This window comes from Schistocerca americana, chromosome 5 (genome assembly GCF_021461395.2).
Source record: "Schistocerca americana isolate TAMUIC-IGC-003095 chromosome 5, iqSchAmer2.1, whole genome shotgun sequence".
In the NCBI taxonomy this organism is placed as follows: domain Eukaryota; kingdom Metazoa; phylum Arthropoda; class Insecta; order Orthoptera; family Acrididae; genus Schistocerca; species Schistocerca americana.
Window position 1 is genome coordinate 450,892,287 of NC_060123.1, and position 22,399 is coordinate 450,914,685.

Sequence of the window (22,399 nt, forward strand, 5' to 3'; positions counted from 1 at the left end):
CCAATTTCTTTTGTTTTGTTTGGGAGAAATTCTGGAAGAATTTCACGGCTGTTCTTTGTCATTGTACCAATGCAAGTGACAGTCTTCTGCAGCAAATATTCAGAAAGGAGGTAGCTTGTGTATCAACTGTGAATTGTAAGGTTCCTGCTAGAATTTTTTATAGGCACCACACATACACTATGTCCTCAGGAGCAATAGATACCCGATATTGTCCTTTGGTTGCATGCCTCAATAAACCTCCAGATTACTGCAGTAAAATATTTTTGCATCACACAGAGCAAACATTTTTGTCCCATATTTAGCTGGTTTGCTGCGTATGTAGTGAATCCATCTACAGTGGTCTCCGTAGGAGTGAAGCATTTCATCTATCTCGGTGAATTCACCAGGCTGTAAGAATACTGACAGTTAGCAGCTAAAGGATCCAATACTGTACAAATTGCAACCAATTTATCAGTTTTTCTCCTGTCATTCCTCGTTTCCGTATCAACAAATCGCATACGGATTAGAAAAAATAGAAACCTATTGTAACTTGTGGCAGTCCTAAGCAGTAGCATTCCTGTTCTGTCTGCTGGCCAGAGTTCCAGTACATTAGTACGATAGCATTTTCTTCATCTTCTTCTTCTTCTTCTTCTGCATATATTCTTCGGGAATCCTCAACACAGCCACTATTTCGTCACTTTATTACCTCTTTTGCATGAGAATTGATGTGTCTCTCGCTGTTTATTTATATAGTTTACAACTTCATCAGTAAAGTCAAGGTCAGTTACTTTCAAAAAAGCACGAACTTCATCAGTTATACTCTTCACCTTTCTTTTTAGATCTGGTGGAATTTGCACAATGGTTTTTTCTGTTGGTTTTGATGTTTTAGCACACTTGCTTTTACCCCAATGTGAAACTTTGTCTTTGCAATAAAGAACCCTCATACATCTGCTGTCTCTTTGGGATCACCACCATCCTCACCTTTAAGTTCAAACTCACTGCCATGGTTCTATTCAGTGTTTTCATCATTCAAATCTACTTTACTTCTCTCCAAGTCTGAAAATAGACTTTATTATCACCTTCTTCAAGCAGTCCGAGAATTTCTTCGTCTGATACACCTTTTGAATTGGAACAAAACATCAAAGAAATGAAATGAATAAATACATTCAAATGTCATTGTAACTGAAGTAATGTTCAATTTGCATCTAAAAATAAAAAAAGACCAAGTATAGTTAACTTTTTAGTACACTTTCCTCTGGACATTGACTGCTGGAACAAAGCTTGCAACTGTCACACCAGCAACCGCACATTGTACTTTTTACAACATTCGACAGTTCATTGCTTACAGTTCAGAAAACAATCTGAGAAAGCTAACCAAATGAACTGAAGCCACTTTGGCATTGTCGAGAAAACACCAACAATGGAATACATGGCAGCAATGGTGCAATAGCTCAAGGTTAAGGCATTGTGCCCGCTCGAAGGTTAAACTGATTTAAAATGACTGATCGTTTCCTTTCAGTTTATAATGCCATTCACACTGCTCATCAAATGTCATGTAAACTAATGTAAAATATGCTGGAAAAATTTCAATTCTTTCATTGTTTTTAAATGATGTGCAAAATGGTATGTTCTCATTGTATAGCCAGCAAACAAAAAATTTAAAAATAAATAATAGCTCTTACTCAACAGAACATTAAATCAACAAAACCAAGGTGATTAACTGATTAATGTTGAGAAAGATTTATTAGCTGCATTTTACACACACTACTTGGCAAGCTGTGGCAAAAAGGGGCTGGGGGGGGGGGGGGGGGGTGAGTTTGAGATGATGAGTTTTGCATCTTGAGCAGTTTCACAGTGTTCTTCCTATTTTTCTGCGTGCAAGACTCTCTGCCTTTGATCGCCAGGTAGATACAACCGACATCCTCTGCAATTTGTACAATATATTTACTGTCATCTAGAAGTTTTCCCATCTAATGCTCCCTCCATTGCTAGATATGCCTTGGGATATTTTCTGCCATCAGGCAGTTTCCCCTGGTCACCTTTTTCTTTGCACATTTTGATGAATATATCTTGATCTTACACAACATTTATCCACTAATTTTTAACTTATGTATGTGTAACATGTTTAAGATGCCAACAGTTTTGTTGTATTTGATCCTTTTATGGTCTAATGCATGCAAGGGGTATCTTTGGTGGCCCGCAAGTCTGAGTCACATACGTACTTACTTAAGCTCGCGGGCTACCTTGTCATATGATGCAACAGCACTACTCTTAGCACATAAAGTCAAAACTATAGCTTCCATTATGTTAATGTTTCGGAGGACATGCATCAATTTGAATGGAACTTTTTTCCTGACATGCCATGCAAAAAAATATGCCTCAAAACACACATTTTTGGAGTACCTTCATTTTATGTTCACCACATCTTCAGATGTTTACACTTATTTACACTTTGTGAACATTGTTTCTTTACTTACAACATTTTACAATAGCTGTCTTAAAAATACCCACTGCAAAATTCTGCAACACTTTTTGTAAAGAAGCAACGTTTGCAGCTTGTAAATAAATGTAAACATCTGAGGATGGGATGACAGGCATCTTTGAAATGACATTAAGGAAAAATAAAAGCCTATAAAAGCACCTGGTTGGAGCTAATTCATTATAAATTACTGTAAACTTCAACAGTTGCACTGTTCTAATATACACAAGCGACAAAAATTAATTACTATGGTAATGTGAGAAAGAATAAAAAAACAAAAAATATGACAATGAGATAGTCAGTCCTGGTCAAGGAACAGTTAGAAGAAAATTTGCAATTTTTAGCCACAGGCAGGTCATTCAAGTGTCCAAAATTTAGTGTGTTAGTATTCAGAAATACTATTAGCAAGCATTTTTTTAAATATTTGTCCAAAAATACTTTTGATAACTGACTGCATAGGCATGGGTTGTTTCTGTAACACTACATAAATTAAGCCATCATTTCTTTGTTCTTTTTGAAAGTTTAAAAATCTAAATTGCTTGAACTTCATGTGTATCACGCTGTATTATAAAGAAGCAAAACTGGAAACACGTGAACAACAGTATGGTGAGTTATCAAACCCAACATTTCTACTACTGACAACACAACAATACTTGCCCTCAGACTGTCATCATATTGACAATAATACTGAACATGTGAATGCCCCTTAACTTTTGTGTGACATTTCTACCACTACAAATGATATGCACAAAGCATATGTCATTAACATTGCACAAAATGGCTAAAACTGTTCACTCCTAACAGTGTCACCAAAACATTCACAGGCTGTCTGGCCAATAAGATAGCAGTATTCATGTGACGTGACAGTAGTGCCCCCAACACACAATGCAAAGGTATAGCATTCATAATGTTTATGGATACTATATTTTAACTCGGTGATAAGCTTTCTGACATGTCATCACAGTGAAGTTGTACCTCAAAATATGCTTTTTCAAGAGAACATGAATATTATTAAGCATACAAACTCATGTATGAAACACAGCAACTTTTGTCTAAATCCATTACGCTAAACAAACAAATTTTGTCACCAACTATTATGAAAGCAGGAAGTTGCACTTAATAAAAACACAGATAATTGTCTTTAAAGTGGTTTATTCATTTTTTTAAAAAGTAATAAATAGTAGGTTGATGCAAACTCTGAGTTGAATTTTTAATGCCAGATTATTCCTACCTGGATTTATATCACTGACACAGAATCACAAGTTACTTTAGATGCTGTTGTCTGTTAACTTTGTACATATAGTGCATTTATTTATTTCTATGGGAGAACAAAATTGTTCACACAAATCTGCACTTCCAAAAAGACAATTTTTTCTTTGTTTGCAAATGGTCTCTGTTGTGGGTAATTTCCATCAGTCAAGTAAGTTTTATAAAATTTGACTATGTCTACTTCCACAAATTTAGCTCTAAAAGAAAAATCTTCCTGAAGTTCAATAAGATCCATTTGAAGGTTTCCTGGGACCTTTTGTTCATCACATTTTCTTGAACTGGCACATATAGCAAAAGTGCTGTCTGTGTCCCTAGACTCACAAAATGCTGGACAACGTGCACTAATAATGATTTCAGTCCATCAGCATAAAAGACATAATCAACATTTTCTCGAGCTGACCCTGTAGCATTTCTCAAATGAGCATCTTGGCCTAAAAGGCATTTAAATGGCTGTGTAATTCATGAACTGTGTGGCCTTGTTTCTGAAGTTTTAATTCAAGTCATTTAAATGGCCTGCGATAACCAAAAATACTATAACACAAATCCATTGTGGCTCATTTACTTTAGCCAATGATTTTTCTCTGATAGCCAAAAAATCTTATTTCCTTCTGACAATCATAAAAAGATTCAGCATTTTGTCCTTACTTAACCATTTCACTTCGCAAAGGTAAGTCAAATCTTTGTGACAGGAGCATACTTAATCCAAATACTGTTTTAAATGGCAGCAATTTAGTGCGTGGAACTTTATAAAATTCATGCTTTTGGTAAATACATACATGACATTTTTCATTTAAATCAGTGTAGCACACAAACTTTGTTGATGAATAATTCAGTGAAGAATTGTTAAATTGGCTTTCTCATTAATTAATTCAGCAGATTTTTTTATTTTACACTGATGTGACAAGTCACAGAATAGTGATACGCACATATACAGGTGGCAGCAGTATTGTTCACACAAGGTATAGGAGGGCAGTGCATTGGCGGAGCTGTCGTTTGTACTCAAGCGGTTCATGTGAAAAGGTGTCCAACATGATTATGGCCACACGACTAAAAGTAACAGCCTATGAACATGGAATGGTAGTTGGACTTAGATGCATGGGACATGCAATTTTGTAATTGTCAAGGAATTCAATATTCTGATATCCACAGTGCCGAGAATACAGAATTTCATGTATTACCCCTCACCGTAGACAATGCAGTGGGCTGTGGTATGAGCTATTGTATCAATTCAATGAACAACTGTTAATCTCCTTATGTTTAATGATGATATTATGACAAAGTATATATGCAATGTCCAAGAGGTACTCCTTTGTGAATTTGTCTTCAGCAAAAGGCCTTAGCGATTTGGGAATTGAAACTTCCTGGCAGATTAAAACTGTGTGCCAGACCGAGACTCGAACTTGGGACCTTTGCCTTTCGCGGGCAAGTGCTCTACCAACTGAGCTACCTAAGCACGACGCACCTGGAAGAAAGGATATTGTGGAGACATGGCTTAGCCACAGCCTGGGGGTTGTTTCTAGAATGAAATTTATACTCTACAGTGGAGTGTGCGCTGAAATGAAACTTCAATGGAACATGCGAGGGAATACTGACCCTACGACTTATCATAGAAGATGATTAAGAAAAGGAAAACCTATGTTTCTAGCATCTGAAGACTTAGAGAAAGCTTTTGACAATGTTGACTGGAATACTCTCTTTCAAATTCTGAAGGTGGCAAGGGTCAAATACAGGGAGTGAAAGGCTATTTACAATGTGTACAGAAACTAGATGGCAGTTATAAGCGTCGAGAGGAATGAAAGGCACGCAGTGGTTGAGAAGGGAGTGAGACAGGGTTGTAGCCTATCTCCAATGTTTTCAATCTGTATATTGAGCAAACAGTAAAAGAAATGGAAGAAACATTTGGAATAGAGTTGCGTTGGGTTGTTTTGGGGGAAGAGACTAAACTGCGTGGTCATCGGTCGCATCGGTTTAGGGAAGGACGGGAAAGGAAGTCGGCCGTGCCCTTTCAAAGTAACCATCCCGGCATTTGCCTGGAGCGATTTAGGGAAATCACGGAAAACCTAAATCAGGATGGCCGGACACGGGATTGAACCATCATCCTCCCGAATGCGAGTCCAGTGTGCTAGCCACTGCGCCACCTCACTCGATTTTTGGAATAGGAATTAAAATCCATGGAGAAGAAATAAAAATTTTGAGGTTTGCAGACAACATTGTAATTCTGTCGGAGACAGCAAAGGACATGGAAGAGCAGTTGAATGGAATGGACAGTGTCTTGAAAGGAGGATATAAGATGAACATCAACAAAAGCAAAACGAGGATAATGGAATGTAGTTGAATTAAATCAGGTGATGCTGAGGGAAATGAGACACTTAAAGCAGTAGATGCTATTTGTGGATCAAAATAACTGACGAGGTTAAAGTAGAGAGAATATTAAATGTAGACTAGCTATGGCAAGGAAAGCATTTCTGAAGAAGAGAAATTTGAGTGTCGACTTATGTGTCAGGAAGTCCTTTCTGAAAGTATTTGTATGGAGTGTAGTCATGTATGGAAGTGAAACATGGATGACAAATAGTGTAGACAAGAAGAAAATAGAAGCTTTCTGAATGTGGTGCTACAGAAGAATGCTGAAGATTAGATAGGTAGATCAAATAACTAATGAGGAGGTACTAAATAGAATTGGGGAGAAGAGGAATTTGTTGCACAACTTGAGTAGAAGAAGGAATTGGTAGCTAGGAGACATTCTGAGGCATCAAGGAATCACCAATTTAGTATCTACATCTACATCCATACTCTGCAAGCCACCTGATGGTGTGTGGCGGAGAGTACCTTGAGTATATCTATCGGTTCTCCCTTCTATTCCAGTCTCGTATTGTTCGTGGGAAGAAAGATTGTCGTTATGCCTCTGTGTGAGCTCTAATCTCTCTGATTTTATCCTCATGGTCTCTTTGCAAGATATACGTAGGAGGGAGCAATACACTGCCTGACTCCTAGGTGAAGGAATGTTCTCGAAACTTCAACAAAAGCCCGTACCGAGCTACTGAGCATCTCTCTTGCAGAGTCTTCCACTGGAGTTTATCTATCATCTCCGTAATACTTTCGCGATTACTAAATGATCCTGTAACGGAGCGCGCTGCTCTCTGTTGGATCTTCTCTATCTCTTCTATCAACCCTATCTGGTACGGATCCCACACTGGCGAGCAGTATTCAAGCAGTGGGCGAACAAGTGTACTGTAACCTACTTCCTTTGTTTTCAGACTGCATTTCTTTACGATTCTTCCAATGAATCTCAGTTTGGCATCTGCTTTACTGACGATTAATTTTATATGGTCATTCCATTTTAAATCACTCCCAATGCCTACTCCCAGATACTTTATGGAATTAACTGCTTCGAGTTGCTGACCTGCTATATTGTAGCTAAATGATAAAGGATCTTTCTTTCTATGTATTCACAGCACATTCCCTGCACCATGCGTCAATTCGTTGCAGATCCTTCTGGATTTCAGTACAATTTTCCATCGTTACAACCTCTTGATATACTATAGCATCATCCACAAAAAGCCTCAGTGAACTTCCGATGTCATCCATGTATATTGTGAATAGCAACGGTCCTACGACACACCCCTGTGGCACACCTGAAATCACGGGAACCCGTGTCTATGGCCCTCTTGAGTCTCGTGGACAAATAGCGTGAGCTGGGTTTCACACGATTGTTTTTTCGAAACCCATGTTGATTCCTACAGAGTAGATTTCTAGTCTCCAGAAAAGTCATTATACTCAAACAGAATGTGTGTTCCAAAATTCTACAACTGATCGACGTTAGAGGTATAAGTCTATAGTTCTGCACATCTGTTCAACGTCCCTTCTTGAAAACGGGGATGACCTGTGCCCTTTTCCAATCTTTTGGAACGCTACACTCTTCTAGAGGCCTATGGTACACCGCTGCAAGAAGGGGGCAAGTTCCTTTGCGTACTCTGTGTAAAATCGAACTGGTACCCCATCAGGTCCAACGGCCTTTCCTTTTTTGAGCGATTTTAATTGTTTTTCTATCCCTCTGTCATCTATTTCGATATCTACAATTTTGTGATCTGTGCCACAGTCCAGAGAAGGAACTACAGTGCAGTCTTCCTCTGTGAAACAGCTTTGGAAAAAGACATTTAGTATTTCGGCCTTTAGTCTGTCATCCTCTGTTTCAGTACCATTTTAGTCACAGAGTGTATGGACATTTTGTTTTGATCCACCTACCGCTTTGACATAAGACCAAAATTTCTTAGGATTTACTGCCAAGTCATAGAACTTTCGAATTCACTGAATGCCTCTCGCATAGCCCTCCTCACACTATATTTCGCTTCGCTTAATTTTTGTTTGTCTGCAAGGCTTTGGCTATGTTTATGTTTGCTGTGAAGTTCCCTTTGCTTCCGTAGCAGTTTTCTAACTCGGTGGTGTACCACAGTGGCTCTTTTCCATCTCTTACGATCTTGCTTGGCACATACTCATCTAATGCATATTGTATGATGGTTTTGAACTTTGTCCACTGATCCTCAACACTATCTGTTCTTGAGATAAAACTTTTGTGTTGAGCCATCAAGTACTCCGAAATCTGCTTTTTGTCACTTTTGCTAAACAGAAAAAAATGTCTACCTTTTTTAATATTTCTTATAAAAACAAAGATGAAGTGACTTACCGAACGAAAGCGCTGGCAGGTCGATAGACACACAAACAAACACAAACATACATACAAAATTCAAGCTTTCGCAACAAACTGTTGCCTCATCAGGAAAGAGGGAAGGAGAGGGGAAGACGAAAGGAAGTGGGTTTTAAGGGAGAGGGTAAGGAGTCATTGCAATCCCGGGAGCGCAAAGACTTACCTTAGGGGGAAAAAAAGGACAGGTATACACTCGCACACACGCACATATCCATCCACACATACAGACACAAGCAGACATATTTAAAGACATATTTGGTCTTTAAATATGTCTGCTTGTGCCTGTATGTGTGGATGGATATGTGCGTGTGTGCGAGTGTATACCTGTCCTTTTTTTCCCCCTAAGGTAAGTCTTTCCGCTCCCGGGATTGGAATGACTCCTTACCCTCTCCCTTAAAACCCACTTCCTTTCGTCTTCCCCTCTCCTTCCCTCTTTCCTGATGAGGCAACAGTTTGTTGCGAAAGCTTGAATTTTGTGTGTATGTTTGTGTTTGTTTGTGTGTCTATCGACCTGCCAGCGCTTTCGTTCGGTAAGTCACCTCATCTTTGTTTTTATATATAATTTTTCCCACGTGGAATGTTTCCTTTTATTATATTGATATCATTAATTTTTTAATATTTCTATTTACGGCTGAAAGCATCGATGCAGTAACCGCTTTATGATCACTGATTCCCTGTTCTGCGTTAACTGTTTCAAATAGTTCGGGTCTTTTTGTCACCAGAAGGTCTAATATGTTATCGCCACGACTTGGTTCTCTGTTTAACTGCTCAAGGTAGTTTTCAGATAACGCACTTAAAAAAATGTCACTGGATTCTTTGTCCCTGCCACCCGTTATAAACATTTGAGTCTCCCAGTCCATATCCGGCAAATTAAAATCTCCACCCAAAACTATAACATGGTCGGGAAATCTTCTCGAAACATTATACAAATTTTCCTTCAGGTGTTCTGCTACAACAGCTGCTGAGCCAGGGGGCCTATAGAGACATCCAATTACCAAGTTTGAGCCTGCTTTAAAATCATAGAGGGAGACCAAGAGAGGAATACGCTAAGCAGATTCAGAAGTAGATTGCAGTAGTTATTTGGAGATGAAGAAGCTTGCACAGGATAGAGTAGCATGGAGAACTGCATCAAACCAGTCTCTGGACTGAAGACTACAACAACAACACTCCAGCCTATTGACCAGCAGATTATTTCTAACTTTAAGAAGCTCTACACTAAAGCATTCTTCAGACATTGCTTTGAGTTGACTGAAGCTACCAATCTCACTCTCAGAGACTTTTGGGAATATCACTTCAAATTCATTGCCTCCGTCAAGATGATCAAAAAGGCATGGAAAGGGGTTACCGAGAGAACTCTTACCTCTGTTTGCAAGAAGCTTTGGCCAGCGTGCATTGTCAAATGTGACTCTGGGCATTTGTGTCAGTTCTTGGGGAGCCTGTAGTCAATGAGATTGTCTTTGGCGAAGAACATGGGATTAGAAAAGGATAACAATGATATTAATGAGGTTGTGGAAGATCACAGCCAAGAAATGACCACCAAAGAGCTTATGGCGTTGCAGCTTATTTCAAGCAGGAAGTTGTGGAGAGGAAGTCTTCAGAAAAGGGGGAGCGGGAGGAGGGAAAGGGGGGGGGGGGGGCTATCAGTAGTTGAGGGGGAGGAGGAGGGGGATGGTTGGTTGGTTGGTTTGTGGGGGTTGAAGGGACCAGACTACAGAGGCCATCAGTCCCTTTTTCCACGATCAAGAAACACCCACAAGGAACAAAAACAAGCAACGGAGATGACAAGGGAAGACACAGAACAACAAAGACATAGGCAAAGACCAGAAAAGAGGAATTAAAACCACACAGAGTGGTACAGTGGTTGGCCAACCATGGAAACAAAAAAAAAAAAAAAAAAAAAAAAAAAAAAAAAAAAAAAAAAAAAAAAAAAAAAAAAGAAAAGCCAATCACCAAGAGACACACTAAAAACCCCAATCTGAAACCGTAGGCCAGAGGCCAGACTCAACACAAAAAAGAGAGACAAACCCTCAGACCGAGTGATAAAAGCCTCCTGCTTGAATAAAACTCAAAATGAAGTCTGCCATTGCAGCGCCATCTGTTAAAAGTGCAGGGAGCGTATCAGGCAGCGCAAACGTCTGCCTGAGCGCAGTTAAAAGCTGACGGTCCAACAAAATGTGGACCACTGTCAATGCTGAACCACAGCGACAGAGAGGTGGGTCCTCGCGGCGCAATAAATAACCATGCGTCAGCCAAATGTGGCCAATGCATGCTGGCAGAGGGCAACAGAGTCCTTGCGAGAGGCCTGCATGGAGGAGCGCCACACACCGGGAGTCTCCTTGATGATCCGAAGTTTGTCGGGTAAAGGCAGTGTGCGCCATTCATCACCCCAGATGCCAAGGACCTTCTGCCGCAAAACTGACTAGAGATCACACTCCAGAAGGCCAATCTCCAGGGCCGGTGAGCTGATAGCAAGTTTGGCCAGCTGTCAACACGTTCATTACCCGGGATGCCGACATGACCTGGGGTCCACACAAAGACCAAGGAGTGGCTGCAACAGCCAAAAGTATGGAGGGACTCCTGGATAGCCATCACCAGACGAGAGCAAGGAAAACACCGGTCAACAGCTCGTAAGCTGCTCAGGGAGTCACTACAGATAATGAAGACTCACTGGAGCAGGAGCGGATATACTCTATGCACGAGAGATGGCGACAAGCTCTTCAGTGATAACACTGCAGCCATCCAGCAATAAGCGTTGTTCAGATTGTTCTCCAAGAGTAAAAGCATACCCAATTCGACCAGCAACCATCGAACTGTCAGTGTAGACTATGGCAAAGCCGGGAAACGTAGCAAGGATGGAAAGAAAGCGTCTGCGGAAGGCAGAGGGCCTCAGGAGGGATTGAGTCTTTCGGGCCTTGTGCCAAATCCAGCTGAAGGCATGGGCAGGGCACACACCATGGGGATAGACAACATGGGCCTGGAAAAGAGGTGGGAGAGGGAAAAACTCAAGCCCAGAGAGAAGAGACTGGACGTGAACCGCAATCTGACATCCTGACTGGGCCGTCTTTCGATAAGACGGACGACCGAGTTGGGGAATAGGAGATGGTAACTTGGATGCCTGGGCAAGCTACAAACACGTGCAGCATAAGCGGCCAGTAGTTGTTGGCACCGGATCCGCAATGGAGGGACACCAGCCTCCACAAGTATGCTGTTTACAGGGCTTGTGTGGAAAGATCCAGTTGCAAGTTGGATCATGCAGTGAAGTATGGGGTCAAGCAACCGTAATGCTGAACCATAAGCTAGGCTCCCATAATCGAGACGAGACTGAATCAACACCTGATACAGTCGTACATGGGCAGACCGATCGGCACTCCAGCTGGTGTGACTCAAGCAATGAAGAGCATTAAGATGGCGCCAGCACATTTGTTTAAGCTGTCGAATATGAGGCAGTCAAGTCAACCAGATATCGAAAAGCAAGCCCAAAAACTGATGCGTCTCCACCATGGCAAGAGGTTCGTTGTCAAGATAAAGCTGTGGCTCAGGGTGAACAGTGTGACGCCGGCAGAAGTGCATGACACAAGTCTTGGCAGCTGAGAACTGAAAGCCGTGCGCGATGGCCCAAGACTGCACCCTGCGAATAGTGCCCTGTAGCTGCCGTTCAGCAACCAAAATGCCAGTGGAGCTATAGTACAGGCAAAAGTCATCAGCATACAAAGAAGCTGATATGGGTGTTCTCACAGTTGCAACTAGCCCATTGATAGCAACTAAAAACAGGCAGACACTCAAGACAGAGGCTTGTGGGACCCCATTCTCCTGGACTCGGGAGTAACTATGGGAGGAACCAACTTGAACGTGGAGGGAACGAAGCGACAGAAAATTTTGAATAAAAATCGTGAGCAGGCCCCTAAGACCCCACCCATGAAGCATGGTGAGGATGTGATGTCGCCTTGTTGTATTGTTTGCCTTCCACATGTCAAAAAAGGTGGCAACCAGATGCTGACGGCGGGCAAAGGCCGTACGGATGGCAGACCTGTTTATCGGTGGCACAGCGGCCCTTACGGAACCCACCCTGAGACGGAACCAGAAGGCCGCAAGCCTCAAGTAGTCAACTCAACCTCCAGCTCACCATGCATTCGAGCAACTTGCACGGAACATTGGTGAGGCTAATGGGGGAATAGCTGTCCACCTCCAGTGGGTTCTTGCCAGGTTTCAACATGGGGATGACGATGCTTTCCCACCATTGTGATGGGAACTCACCCTCAACCCAGATAGAGTTGAAAAGGTCTGGGACGTGCTGCTGGCAGTTCACCGAGAGGTGTTTGAGCATCTGATAAAGGATGCGATTCGGCCCGGGAGCCGTATCAGGGCAAGCAGCTACAGCACTTTGGAATTCCCACTCACTGAATGGAGCATTGTACAATTTGGGGTGGCGCGTATGGAATGAAAGGCTCCGATATTCCAACCGCTCTTTCAGGGAGTGGAAGGCCAGCGGGTAATTTGTAGAACTTTGAGCATAAATTCTGCTAAGAGTTCTGCAATTGTGTCTTATTCAGTACAGACTGCTCCATTCAGGGAAAGCCCAGGGATGCTGACAAGGGTCTGATATCCATAGAGCCACCTAATCTTGGTCCAAACTTGTGATGGAGAGGTATGGAGGCCAGTGGTGGAGACATACCTTTCCCAGCACTCCTGCTTCTGATGGCCAGGCAGCGGGCTTGGGCGTGGAGCCGTTTAAAGGCGATGAGGTGTTCCAATGATGGGTGCCGCTTATGATGCTGAAGGGCCCGCCTGCGATCTCTAATTGCCTCAGTGACCTCAGGTGACCACAAAGACACAGTCCTCCTCCGAGGGGACCTGGAAGAACAGGAAATTGCAGATTTCGCAGCAGAAACGACGCCGGTGGTGATTGTGTGAACCACCACATCAATGGCATCATGAGAAAGGGCTTAATAGTGTCAACGGAGGCGAACAAGTCCCAGTCAGCCTTATCCAAAGCCTATCTGGGGAGGCGCCCAGAAGAGCAACACTGTGGCAGTGACAGAAAGGTCGGGAAGTGGTCACTACTGCACAAGTCGTCATGCACATTCCATTGGACAGATGGTAGAAGGCTACGGCTGCAGACTGAAAGGTCGATGGACGAGTATGTGTCATGCGCCACACAGAAATGTGTGGGGGCACCATTATTTAAGAGGGGAAGGACGGGCTGTGCCAACACTTGCTCAACGACAGTGCCTCTGCCTGTTGCCACTAAGCCACCTCACAAAGGGTTAGGAGTGTCAAAGTCACCCAGTAACAGAAAAGGTGGCGGCAGTTGGGCTATCAGCGCAGCCAATACATGCTATAGGACATCACCATCCGCTGGATGATAGATACTGCACAGTAACATCCTGAGGCATCAACACCCGAACAGCGACAGCCTCTAAAGGTGTTTGAAGAGGTACACACTCGCTGTAAAGAGAGTTAAGGACATAGATGCAGACTCCACCAGATGTTCTCGCATAAGCTGCCTGATTCTTATAATAACCCCAATAGCCATGGAGGGCGGGGTTCACATCACTGGAAACCAAGTTTCCTGGAGAGCAATGCAGAAGAAAGGGTGAAGGCTGATAAGTTGTCGGAGCTCAGCAAGGTGGTGGTAAAAACCGCTGCAATTCCACTGGAGAATGACATAGTCCGCGGCCGAAAAAGATGTGAAGGGACTGAGGAGACAGATTACGCCGCTGGGTCACCTTCTGGCACCAATTGAGTACCTGTACAATCGACATCCATTGTGTCTGAGGGTCTGGCAAGATCTAGGTCCTCAGCAGATGCCAGAATATCCAGCTCATCCTCAGACACAGAGCTTGTAGGTAGCAGTGAGGTGAGTGCCACCGCAAGGGCCTTGGTCTTAGAGGTCTTATTCTTGGACTTCTCTCGCTGCTCCTTGGGGTTCACTGTCTGGGAGGGCTTCACTGATCCAGTCTCCAAGTCTGAGGAGGATTGTGAAGCCCAACGACCAGCTGCTTGTGGGCACTTCAGCCACTGGTGAGTGTCATCTTTTCCACTGGTGGAAATCTAGGAAGGGAGGGACCCAAGGGACCCCTTCCAAGCGAGAGGAGCCGAAGAAGTTGGATGCTTCTCCGGCTTAGAAGTGGGGACGGACATCCCTGATAGGTGAGGGGACATTGCCTCCAAAGTAGGTGGCACAGGAGCAACAGGGAGAGTAGTACCCCCTATGGCCAAGGGGGCAGGTGTAGTCTGGAATTTGCTTACCTGATGGGGCTATCACTGTTGTCGTAGCGGCGGCATAAGAGGAAGTCATTTGCACAGGATGGAGTCATTCATATTTCCTCTTAGCCCCAGTGTAGGTCAGTTGGTCCAGGGTCTTATATTCCATGATTTTCCTCTCTTGATGTAAAATCCTGCAGCCTGGCAGGAAAGGCGAATGGTGCTCTCTGCAGTTGGCACAGATGGGAGGCAGGGCACATGGGAGTATTGGGATGTGATAAGCGTCCGCAATCTCAACATGTGAGGCTGGAAATACAGCGGGAAGACATATGGCCGAACTTCCAGCGCATCGGGGGAAGGATATAGGGCTTGACGTCACAGCGGCAGACCATCACCTTGACCTTCTCAGGCAATGTGGCCAAGATGAAGGCACCGGTGGCAATCCGATTATCCCTCGGACCCCGATGAATGCGCCGGACAAAATTAACACCTCGCCGCTGCAAATTGGCACGCAGCTCGTCATCGGACTGCAAAAGAAGGTCCCTGTGGAATATAATGCCCTAGACCATATTTTAGCTCTTATGGGGCGCAATGGTAACAGAAACATCTCCCAACCTGTCACAAGCGAGTAAAGCCAGTGACTGGGCAGAGAATGCTGTTTTTATCAAAACTGCCCCAGAGCGCATTTTGGACAAGCCCTCCACCTCCCAAAACTTGTCCTCTAAATGCTCTACAAAGAATCATCATGAAAGACTCCCCATCAGCTCTCGTACAAACTAGGTACCGGAGCGAATAAGTCTCGCTACCATCCTTAACCTTTCACTTCTCCCATGGTGTGGCCAGGGAGGGGAACTATTTCCATATCCATTATCCATACAGTCTGGACCTCTCTCCCTGTGATTACACTATTTTTGGTCCCCTTAAAAAGGCTCTGAGGCGCAAACAATTCACCTCGGACGAAGATGTCCAGCTGTACTTGCGGAACTGGTTAACATTGCAGCCCCGGGAATTTTATGAGACAGCCATTCACTGCCTTTTGTCACAGTGGGACAAGTGTCTCAACAGCTCGGGTCAATACTTCTAACATACAGGTACTGGTTTCTGTAATTATGCCTCCGGCTCGTTTCTTTTTGAAGACCCCTTATACATTGAAAATCATCACCCGAATGATGCAGTGGCTACATGCTCTTCAAATTTATTTGACAATAAACCTGTGTCGCATTTTTGCCAAGTGTTGAAGCATAGGCAGAAACAAATGGCTGTAGATAGCTTACTGGTAAAAAAGAATTAGTTCTTTATTGTGAATAATAAAGTACCTAATACTGCAAGTATAATTTTCTCTGAATAAATGGCATGAGTAAGATAAAACTTTTAGTACTTTGTCTGCATGTTTTCTACATACTTTATACGAGATAAATTGTTTCACTTAACAAGTGTTTCGTACTACAAGTAGGATCCTGGAACAAATTATGCTTGCTACGTCAGTTCCACTGTAGTTCATTAACAAAGTTATGGCCCCTGCTGCTGCTCTTCAAGTATGAACTGACAACAGATAAGTAGCTTGTTCCCCGAGTTATGGCCCCTGCTGCCAATGTTCAAACCTGCAGATTTCGCAAGTACTGGGTAATTTCTGTACTATTGTTGACTGCTGCTAACATTTTTCAAGATCTGTCAATGTGTAGCACAGATGTAGGCAGTAAGCAGTAAATGATACATACATGTTGTCAGCAATGATCCAGAGACTATCTCTACAAGGTAGTTGTTTGTTTCCACCACTTTCCACAAGTACACGAACAAATGGGCCATAACTTTGCACTCAGTCTGGAAACATATTTCTCTTTGTTGTTCAAATCCATGTAATCGCATGGCACATGCGTGGAGTAAGCAAACATTTCACAGGTCTGTACCATGAGCTGCAAACCTGAGGGAAACCGAGCATCGACAGAAATATTCGAAAATATGTCCTGGATGGAGTAAAATGTCCTTCTCTCTCTCTCTAAAACATGTGCGCGCACGCGTGTACACACACACACACACACACACACACACACACACACACACACAAACACACATACACACACTCTTTTAAAATCCTTGGGCTAGCCCATCTCTGCCTACAGTATTTCAAAAAATAAGCTACAGTATTTCAAAAAATAAGTTAAGTAACTGATTAATATGATCTCTCTTCACTGTGCCTACAGCACTAATTCCATAGTTTTCAGGCAACATTCACTGTATTAATCAAACATTTGGATGTGGAAAGGAACTCTAGAAAATTTTATTGCAATCTCATGCCACAAAAATCTTCATTCACATAACAATGATTTTATTTTTAATGCAAATGACATCTGCTGCCAGAATATTCTCAGAAAGATTTTTGATTCATGTGATTTGCTGTCTCATTTAGAGGACTCCATTGTAATGCTGGTCCAGCACATTACCACTTTCACTACCATTTAACTATCACTGAAACGGCATAATGTGTTAGGAATTGTGATATGCTGGCAGTCTTAGCTTTCACACTTCCATTAAAAATGTTACACTGAAAGCTTTAATAAGTATCACAGCACTGAAATCTCTGATGTCATTATAAGTGTGGCCTTGTCATTCAAAGTTTTACTATGACAGTGAAGGAATCTGAAAAGTAAGGAGTAGCTACCACACAGTTAAATACCTGTATGTTTAATACTGTTATAATGGGAGCTAACAACACAAAGTGCATTTTCATGGCAACTAGTTCTCTGGGCTACAAGAGGCAGTATTTATTTATCGACATATATGGAGGAACTTTGAAGGAAACAACCTTATTAAAGAAATAGACAATAGCTCCTTAAACATGTACTTTGAAGAAGAAGAAGAAGAAGAAAAACTATGGACAAATGAAATGGTCAAGGGGAAGTTCATTTTTATTCACAGGATGAATAAAGACAACATTAAAAAATTATGCTATACAAAATAAGCCCATACCATATTTAGCAATATTTACAACTTTGGGTTGCTAAATGTGACTGTAATAGAAACTGGGAAAGAGCCCTAAATTACACCCTAATAAGGATTAATGGAATCTGCCAGGGTACTTTGAATTGATAACACTGATTGGAGTGATCCAAGTATTACATGATAAGCCTGCAAACTGATTATATTGTCTGAAATTTATAATCTCTCAGACAACAGCTGAGACTTACATGCTACATCTCTGCTGAGATTTAGCACTGGCCACTTATCTGAATGAAGTCTTTGGGGCCTGGTAGGCTAACATATTACAGATAGTGTTGTTGGAGACCCTATTGCTATTGGCATGTTATAATTTAAAAAATCTCTTTCTTCCTTTTAAATCTATCTCTCCAACCTCCCATCTGCTTTTAACGTACATTTACAATAGGCTGCCCTGTACTCCACGACTAAATATTTTGAAGCCCACTGTTTATTGAGCAAATCTGTGTGTGGGTCTCTTTCAGTGCCCACTCTGTTCAACATCCCCAGGAAGCATCTGTATCTGCATTTTTCATGTACTTTAAGACAACTGAAAATGAGATGGCAGCTCAAGTGAGCACCTAACTGATGATATACAATACCTGACAAAAAAAATAAAGATGGAAACACTACGTAAAGCCATGTAAAGTCATGAAACTAAACGGGAAGAGTAATGCTGTAGCAAGGGGAGGTGCAATGTACTACAGTGTTCTCATGTTATCAGTGTCATAGCTTGGGTGAAAGAATGTTGAGAGTAGTGGACTGAGGAAAAGTGGGTAATGGTGCATGGCCAGCTACTTCTTCACCTACACCTTTTTGTATGAAGTTTGACTATATAGGCAATAGCATGGGCTGTAAATACACAATTGTTTCTATTAGACTTGATTTAAGGGAAATAAATTTCAAAACTTTGGGATCTGCAGATAGTAGAGTTGGAAGAGGAGTTAAATAACATGAGACATATTAGTTATCAGAAGTGTCTGGGGGGGGGGGGGGGGGGGGAGTGTTTATGACGAAGTATGATTAAACTAGCTGTTTTGGTTGAATAAAGAGGAGGAGAGCTGTCATGAATCTGGTTGTAGGGTTTACTGAAAAAAGAAAATTAGAAAACAACAATATTACATGAATCTCAGAAATAACTAACCAGATATGTCTAAAGAAATATATTCCATGGAAATCATTCAAGTCTGTGGTCAATATGCTGGTACTAAGATCAAGAGGTCCTCTGTGAAGAGTAACAGAAAATGAATAAATGATTTGCAAATCCCAAAAGATGATAACTGGGGAGTTGAATAAAATTAACAAAAACTAAATAAAGATTCTTTGGTGGGAAACTCTGGATATGACTCCAGAAGTGACAGACATCATAGGGCAATACAAATTTTTGGTGAGTGACCTGCCCTTCCTTTCAACTGATCTCTCTTTCCTGCATTAGGAAGGAACTACTAGTTTCAAACACTAGGCTATGTTTGATCTGTTTTAATGGTGTCTATCAGTAGCACTGGAATTTTGCCTCCTGCAGGTACATATTGGTCAGCCCCTCTATCTCTTTGCAAATTAATAGATTTTCCTTTTGATCTAGTTTTATGGGCTGTGATGATCCTAAAGCAATGTTGAATTTCAAATTTTCATAGGCACATAAGATGCAGAATAAAAATAGATGACATTTAGAAACCCATTAAGCATGAACTTGTTTATGGTTGTGGTTACTTAAGAATAAGGAACTAAATTACATTAAATTAAGCAGAAAGTTCGGTATCATTGAAAACTGAAAGTTATGCTGACATAAATAAAAGGGCTAATTATTTCTAAAAAAAAGGTAAAAGGACTTGAAATGGAGGTGTGAAACATTTAGTCTTGCAAATAGATGGTAGATGGACAAAGTACATTTTTTGTTGGATTGCAACAAATAAGAAAAGACAGTACGAGGACACAAAGAAAAGTGGGAAAATGACATTAAGAAACCCGCACGGATGTGTGTAGATCCAGACTAAAACACATGGTTACGTCTAGAGGAGGCCTTTATCCAGCAGCAGATGTCTTTTGCCTGACAATGACAATCACTGCATAAAGAAGTCTATTACTGTGCAATTGTTCATTTTAGCACTTAAAAGTGATTACACGATACACCTTATCGCCATTTCTTGTTTTACTCTAACATTTTTTTTTATCATTGCCAGTTTTTGCTTTTTGTGCATCACTATCTTGAAGCTAGAGACTGACTCAGTATGATGATGCGAGATATCATGACTTACCCCCTTCACAGTGACGACCCTGAAAGCCGTCTGGGCATGAGCATATGCCAGGAGAGGTGCAACTGCCACCATTCATGCACTGTGGGTAGCAGAGGGCTGTATGGCAGTGCTGTCCCATGTAGCCCTCAGGACACTGGCAGATCTTGTCATGATTGCACCAGCCACCATTTGCACACTTCTTATCACACTCTGGGTCAGGACCTGCAAACACATTGCAAGCTATTGTAATGTTTAGTTCTTTCTAAATTAATGGTAGATAGACTGCCTAATATGACAAATTATTTTATATTCTTATTTATGCCTTTCTTTTTATATTATTTAAAATATTTGCAATAACCTAAATAAAATATATTACAAATTGCAGTAGTCTCTCAGGCAATCAATTGGAATACACACGTGTGTGTGTGTGTGTGTGTGTGTGTGTGTGTGTGTGTGTGTGTGTGTGCCCCCCCCCTCCCTTTCCGTGCTCCACATTCATCCTGCTCAGCCTTCAGCCTCCACTGTGTTTGAGGTAGTTTCAGTGCTGTTTTCTACGCTAGTATAAGCTCAGGTCCACAGTCCTTGTTGATTGGTTCTTTCGTAGCCAGATTTTGACGGCCTCCTCCTATGCACAGTCCAAAAAGAGGGCCATTTTTCACCAAAACCTTTTTGTCTCCATACTTCACTTCATGATTTGGCTCTAAGCAATGCTCAAGCAATTGCCGATTTCATTTGCTGCTGGAGGTCACTGGGCATCTTTTTTCAACCTTGCAAATGCTTTGTCAAACATGTGTTTCCATACTCACACTCAAGGTACACATCAGGTTTTGAGCCCCAGGTTATTTTGAAGGGACGTAATTATGGTTGGCAGGTGGTACAAGCATTTGAACTTGTGCCTGCATAAAATTCTTCCAATTTTTTTCTGATATGTTGCTGACATATGGGATGTAGGCTTGTCCTCCTCGGGCCTCATGTATCCTGTTGTCATAAACCAAAAGGCATGCCAAATGTGGCAGTCACTATAGCCTTTTTCTGGAACATGACCCCGTGGTAGGCTTGTTCTGGTGTTAAACTTTCTCTGTTGGAGATCACACGAGCACTGTGGACCTTTGAGTTTAGCACTTCCTCCACTTGTGATGAGAACTACAGGCATACAGGGGTAATGGTTTATGTGAGTTGCCTTCCAGTAGATACTGTCTTCCAGTATTCTGTGGTCTTCTCTATACCAGAACATCCAAGAATGGTAACAGGCCAATTTGCATCCTTTCCATAGTGAACTGTATTTCAATGTGGATGGAGTTCAGGTATTGTAAGAAAACTTGTAGCTCTCTTTACCATGTGGCCATTTGATGAAAGTATAGTCAGCAAATATGAATAAAACTCCCAGTTTTAATGGTGGTAAGTATTGTGCCTAGGCCTTATACTCAACTGTGTACATATTAGTAACCATGGGTGACAGACAGCTACCCAAAGGCTTGTCGTCAGTTTGTTCATAGTATTGTCAGTCAAAGAGGAAGTATGTGGCCCCAAATAATTGTAGTGATTCTTTAAATGGAGCCCTGGTGAAGAGTGAAAATGTTGAAACTGGCCACACGATCTAAGGTGACCGGTCTTACAGGTTGTAAACATTCTACGGACTGAGCAGAGTTCTTATTGTGATGCTCAAATTTGCCAACCAAGAGACTCAAAACTGATGTCATGTGCTTTGCAAAGGGGTATGTTGGCATTCCTATTGTGGTTACTATGGATCTCTGGATCTCAGGAGTATGCCCTCCTTGCGCATCTTTGGAAGCCTGTAAAGCTAAAGTTTCTTTGCTGCCTTGTCTGTAAATGAGCTTCAAGTCAGTTCAATCATTTTCTGCTGCATCCACTCGGCTGGATCTGATGTCATCATCCTGTAAGAAGCAGAAGTAGGACACTGAGCAAGACAAAGGCAGAGTGCCAATGCAAGGTCCACGAGTGGAGGGGGCAACTATGTACATCATTCACTACCGATCAAGGCGTCTGTGAACACGAGTAATCTGATGGTCACGATGACACAATACAGCACTGGAAGTTCATACTACAAACATTCAATGTGGCTGTATGTCTGAGAGACGTTCAAGCAGCATATTCACCAGGAAAACACACTAGTACATTTATTACTAATTATTTTAATTCACTTATATTTGTTCCCTTAACTGAGCACAGCTCTCCAAAACACTGATGAGATTTAAAAAGCAATATGTGGCATTTCTTTAATGGCTTGCATGCAGTTAGTTGTACATACATAAATGAACACACTGGCACCATTTCTTGGAGCAAAGAAGAAGGGTGACATCATTTCTTGTTCTATAACAAGCTTGTTAATGCATCACATGACTCAAGACTGGTGACAGTTTGACCACTGCTAATCACCTTGTCTGTTCTAACTCAGCACTTGGTTTGGACGTGCCTGTGTATCTATTAAACAGCGCTGTGGGAATTTCCTGCTCATTTGTAGCAGATGTGCTAAATATATTTTGAATGTGGTGCTACGAAGAAAATAATTGAGGTGTCTGTAACTGTGCAAAAGAAGGA

The 22,399-nt window shown here is 41.9% G+C and overlaps 1 protein-coding gene across 4 annotated transcripts in view; it reads right to left on the minus strand.

The window, feature by feature from the left end:
- LOC124616754 (protein shifted) overlaps positions 1–22,399 on the minus strand; it is a 57,566-nt gene that overhangs the window by 28,311 nt on the left and 6,856 nt on the right. For all 4 annotated transcript variants that reach the window (XM_047145133.1, XM_047145130.1, XM_047145131.1 and 1 more), the window contains exon 6: positions 19,862–20,062. In XM_047145133.1, coding sequence (XP_047001089.1) covers positions 19,862–20,062 — 201 coding nt within the window. The remainder of the gene's footprint in view (positions 1–19,861; positions 20,063–22,399) is intronic.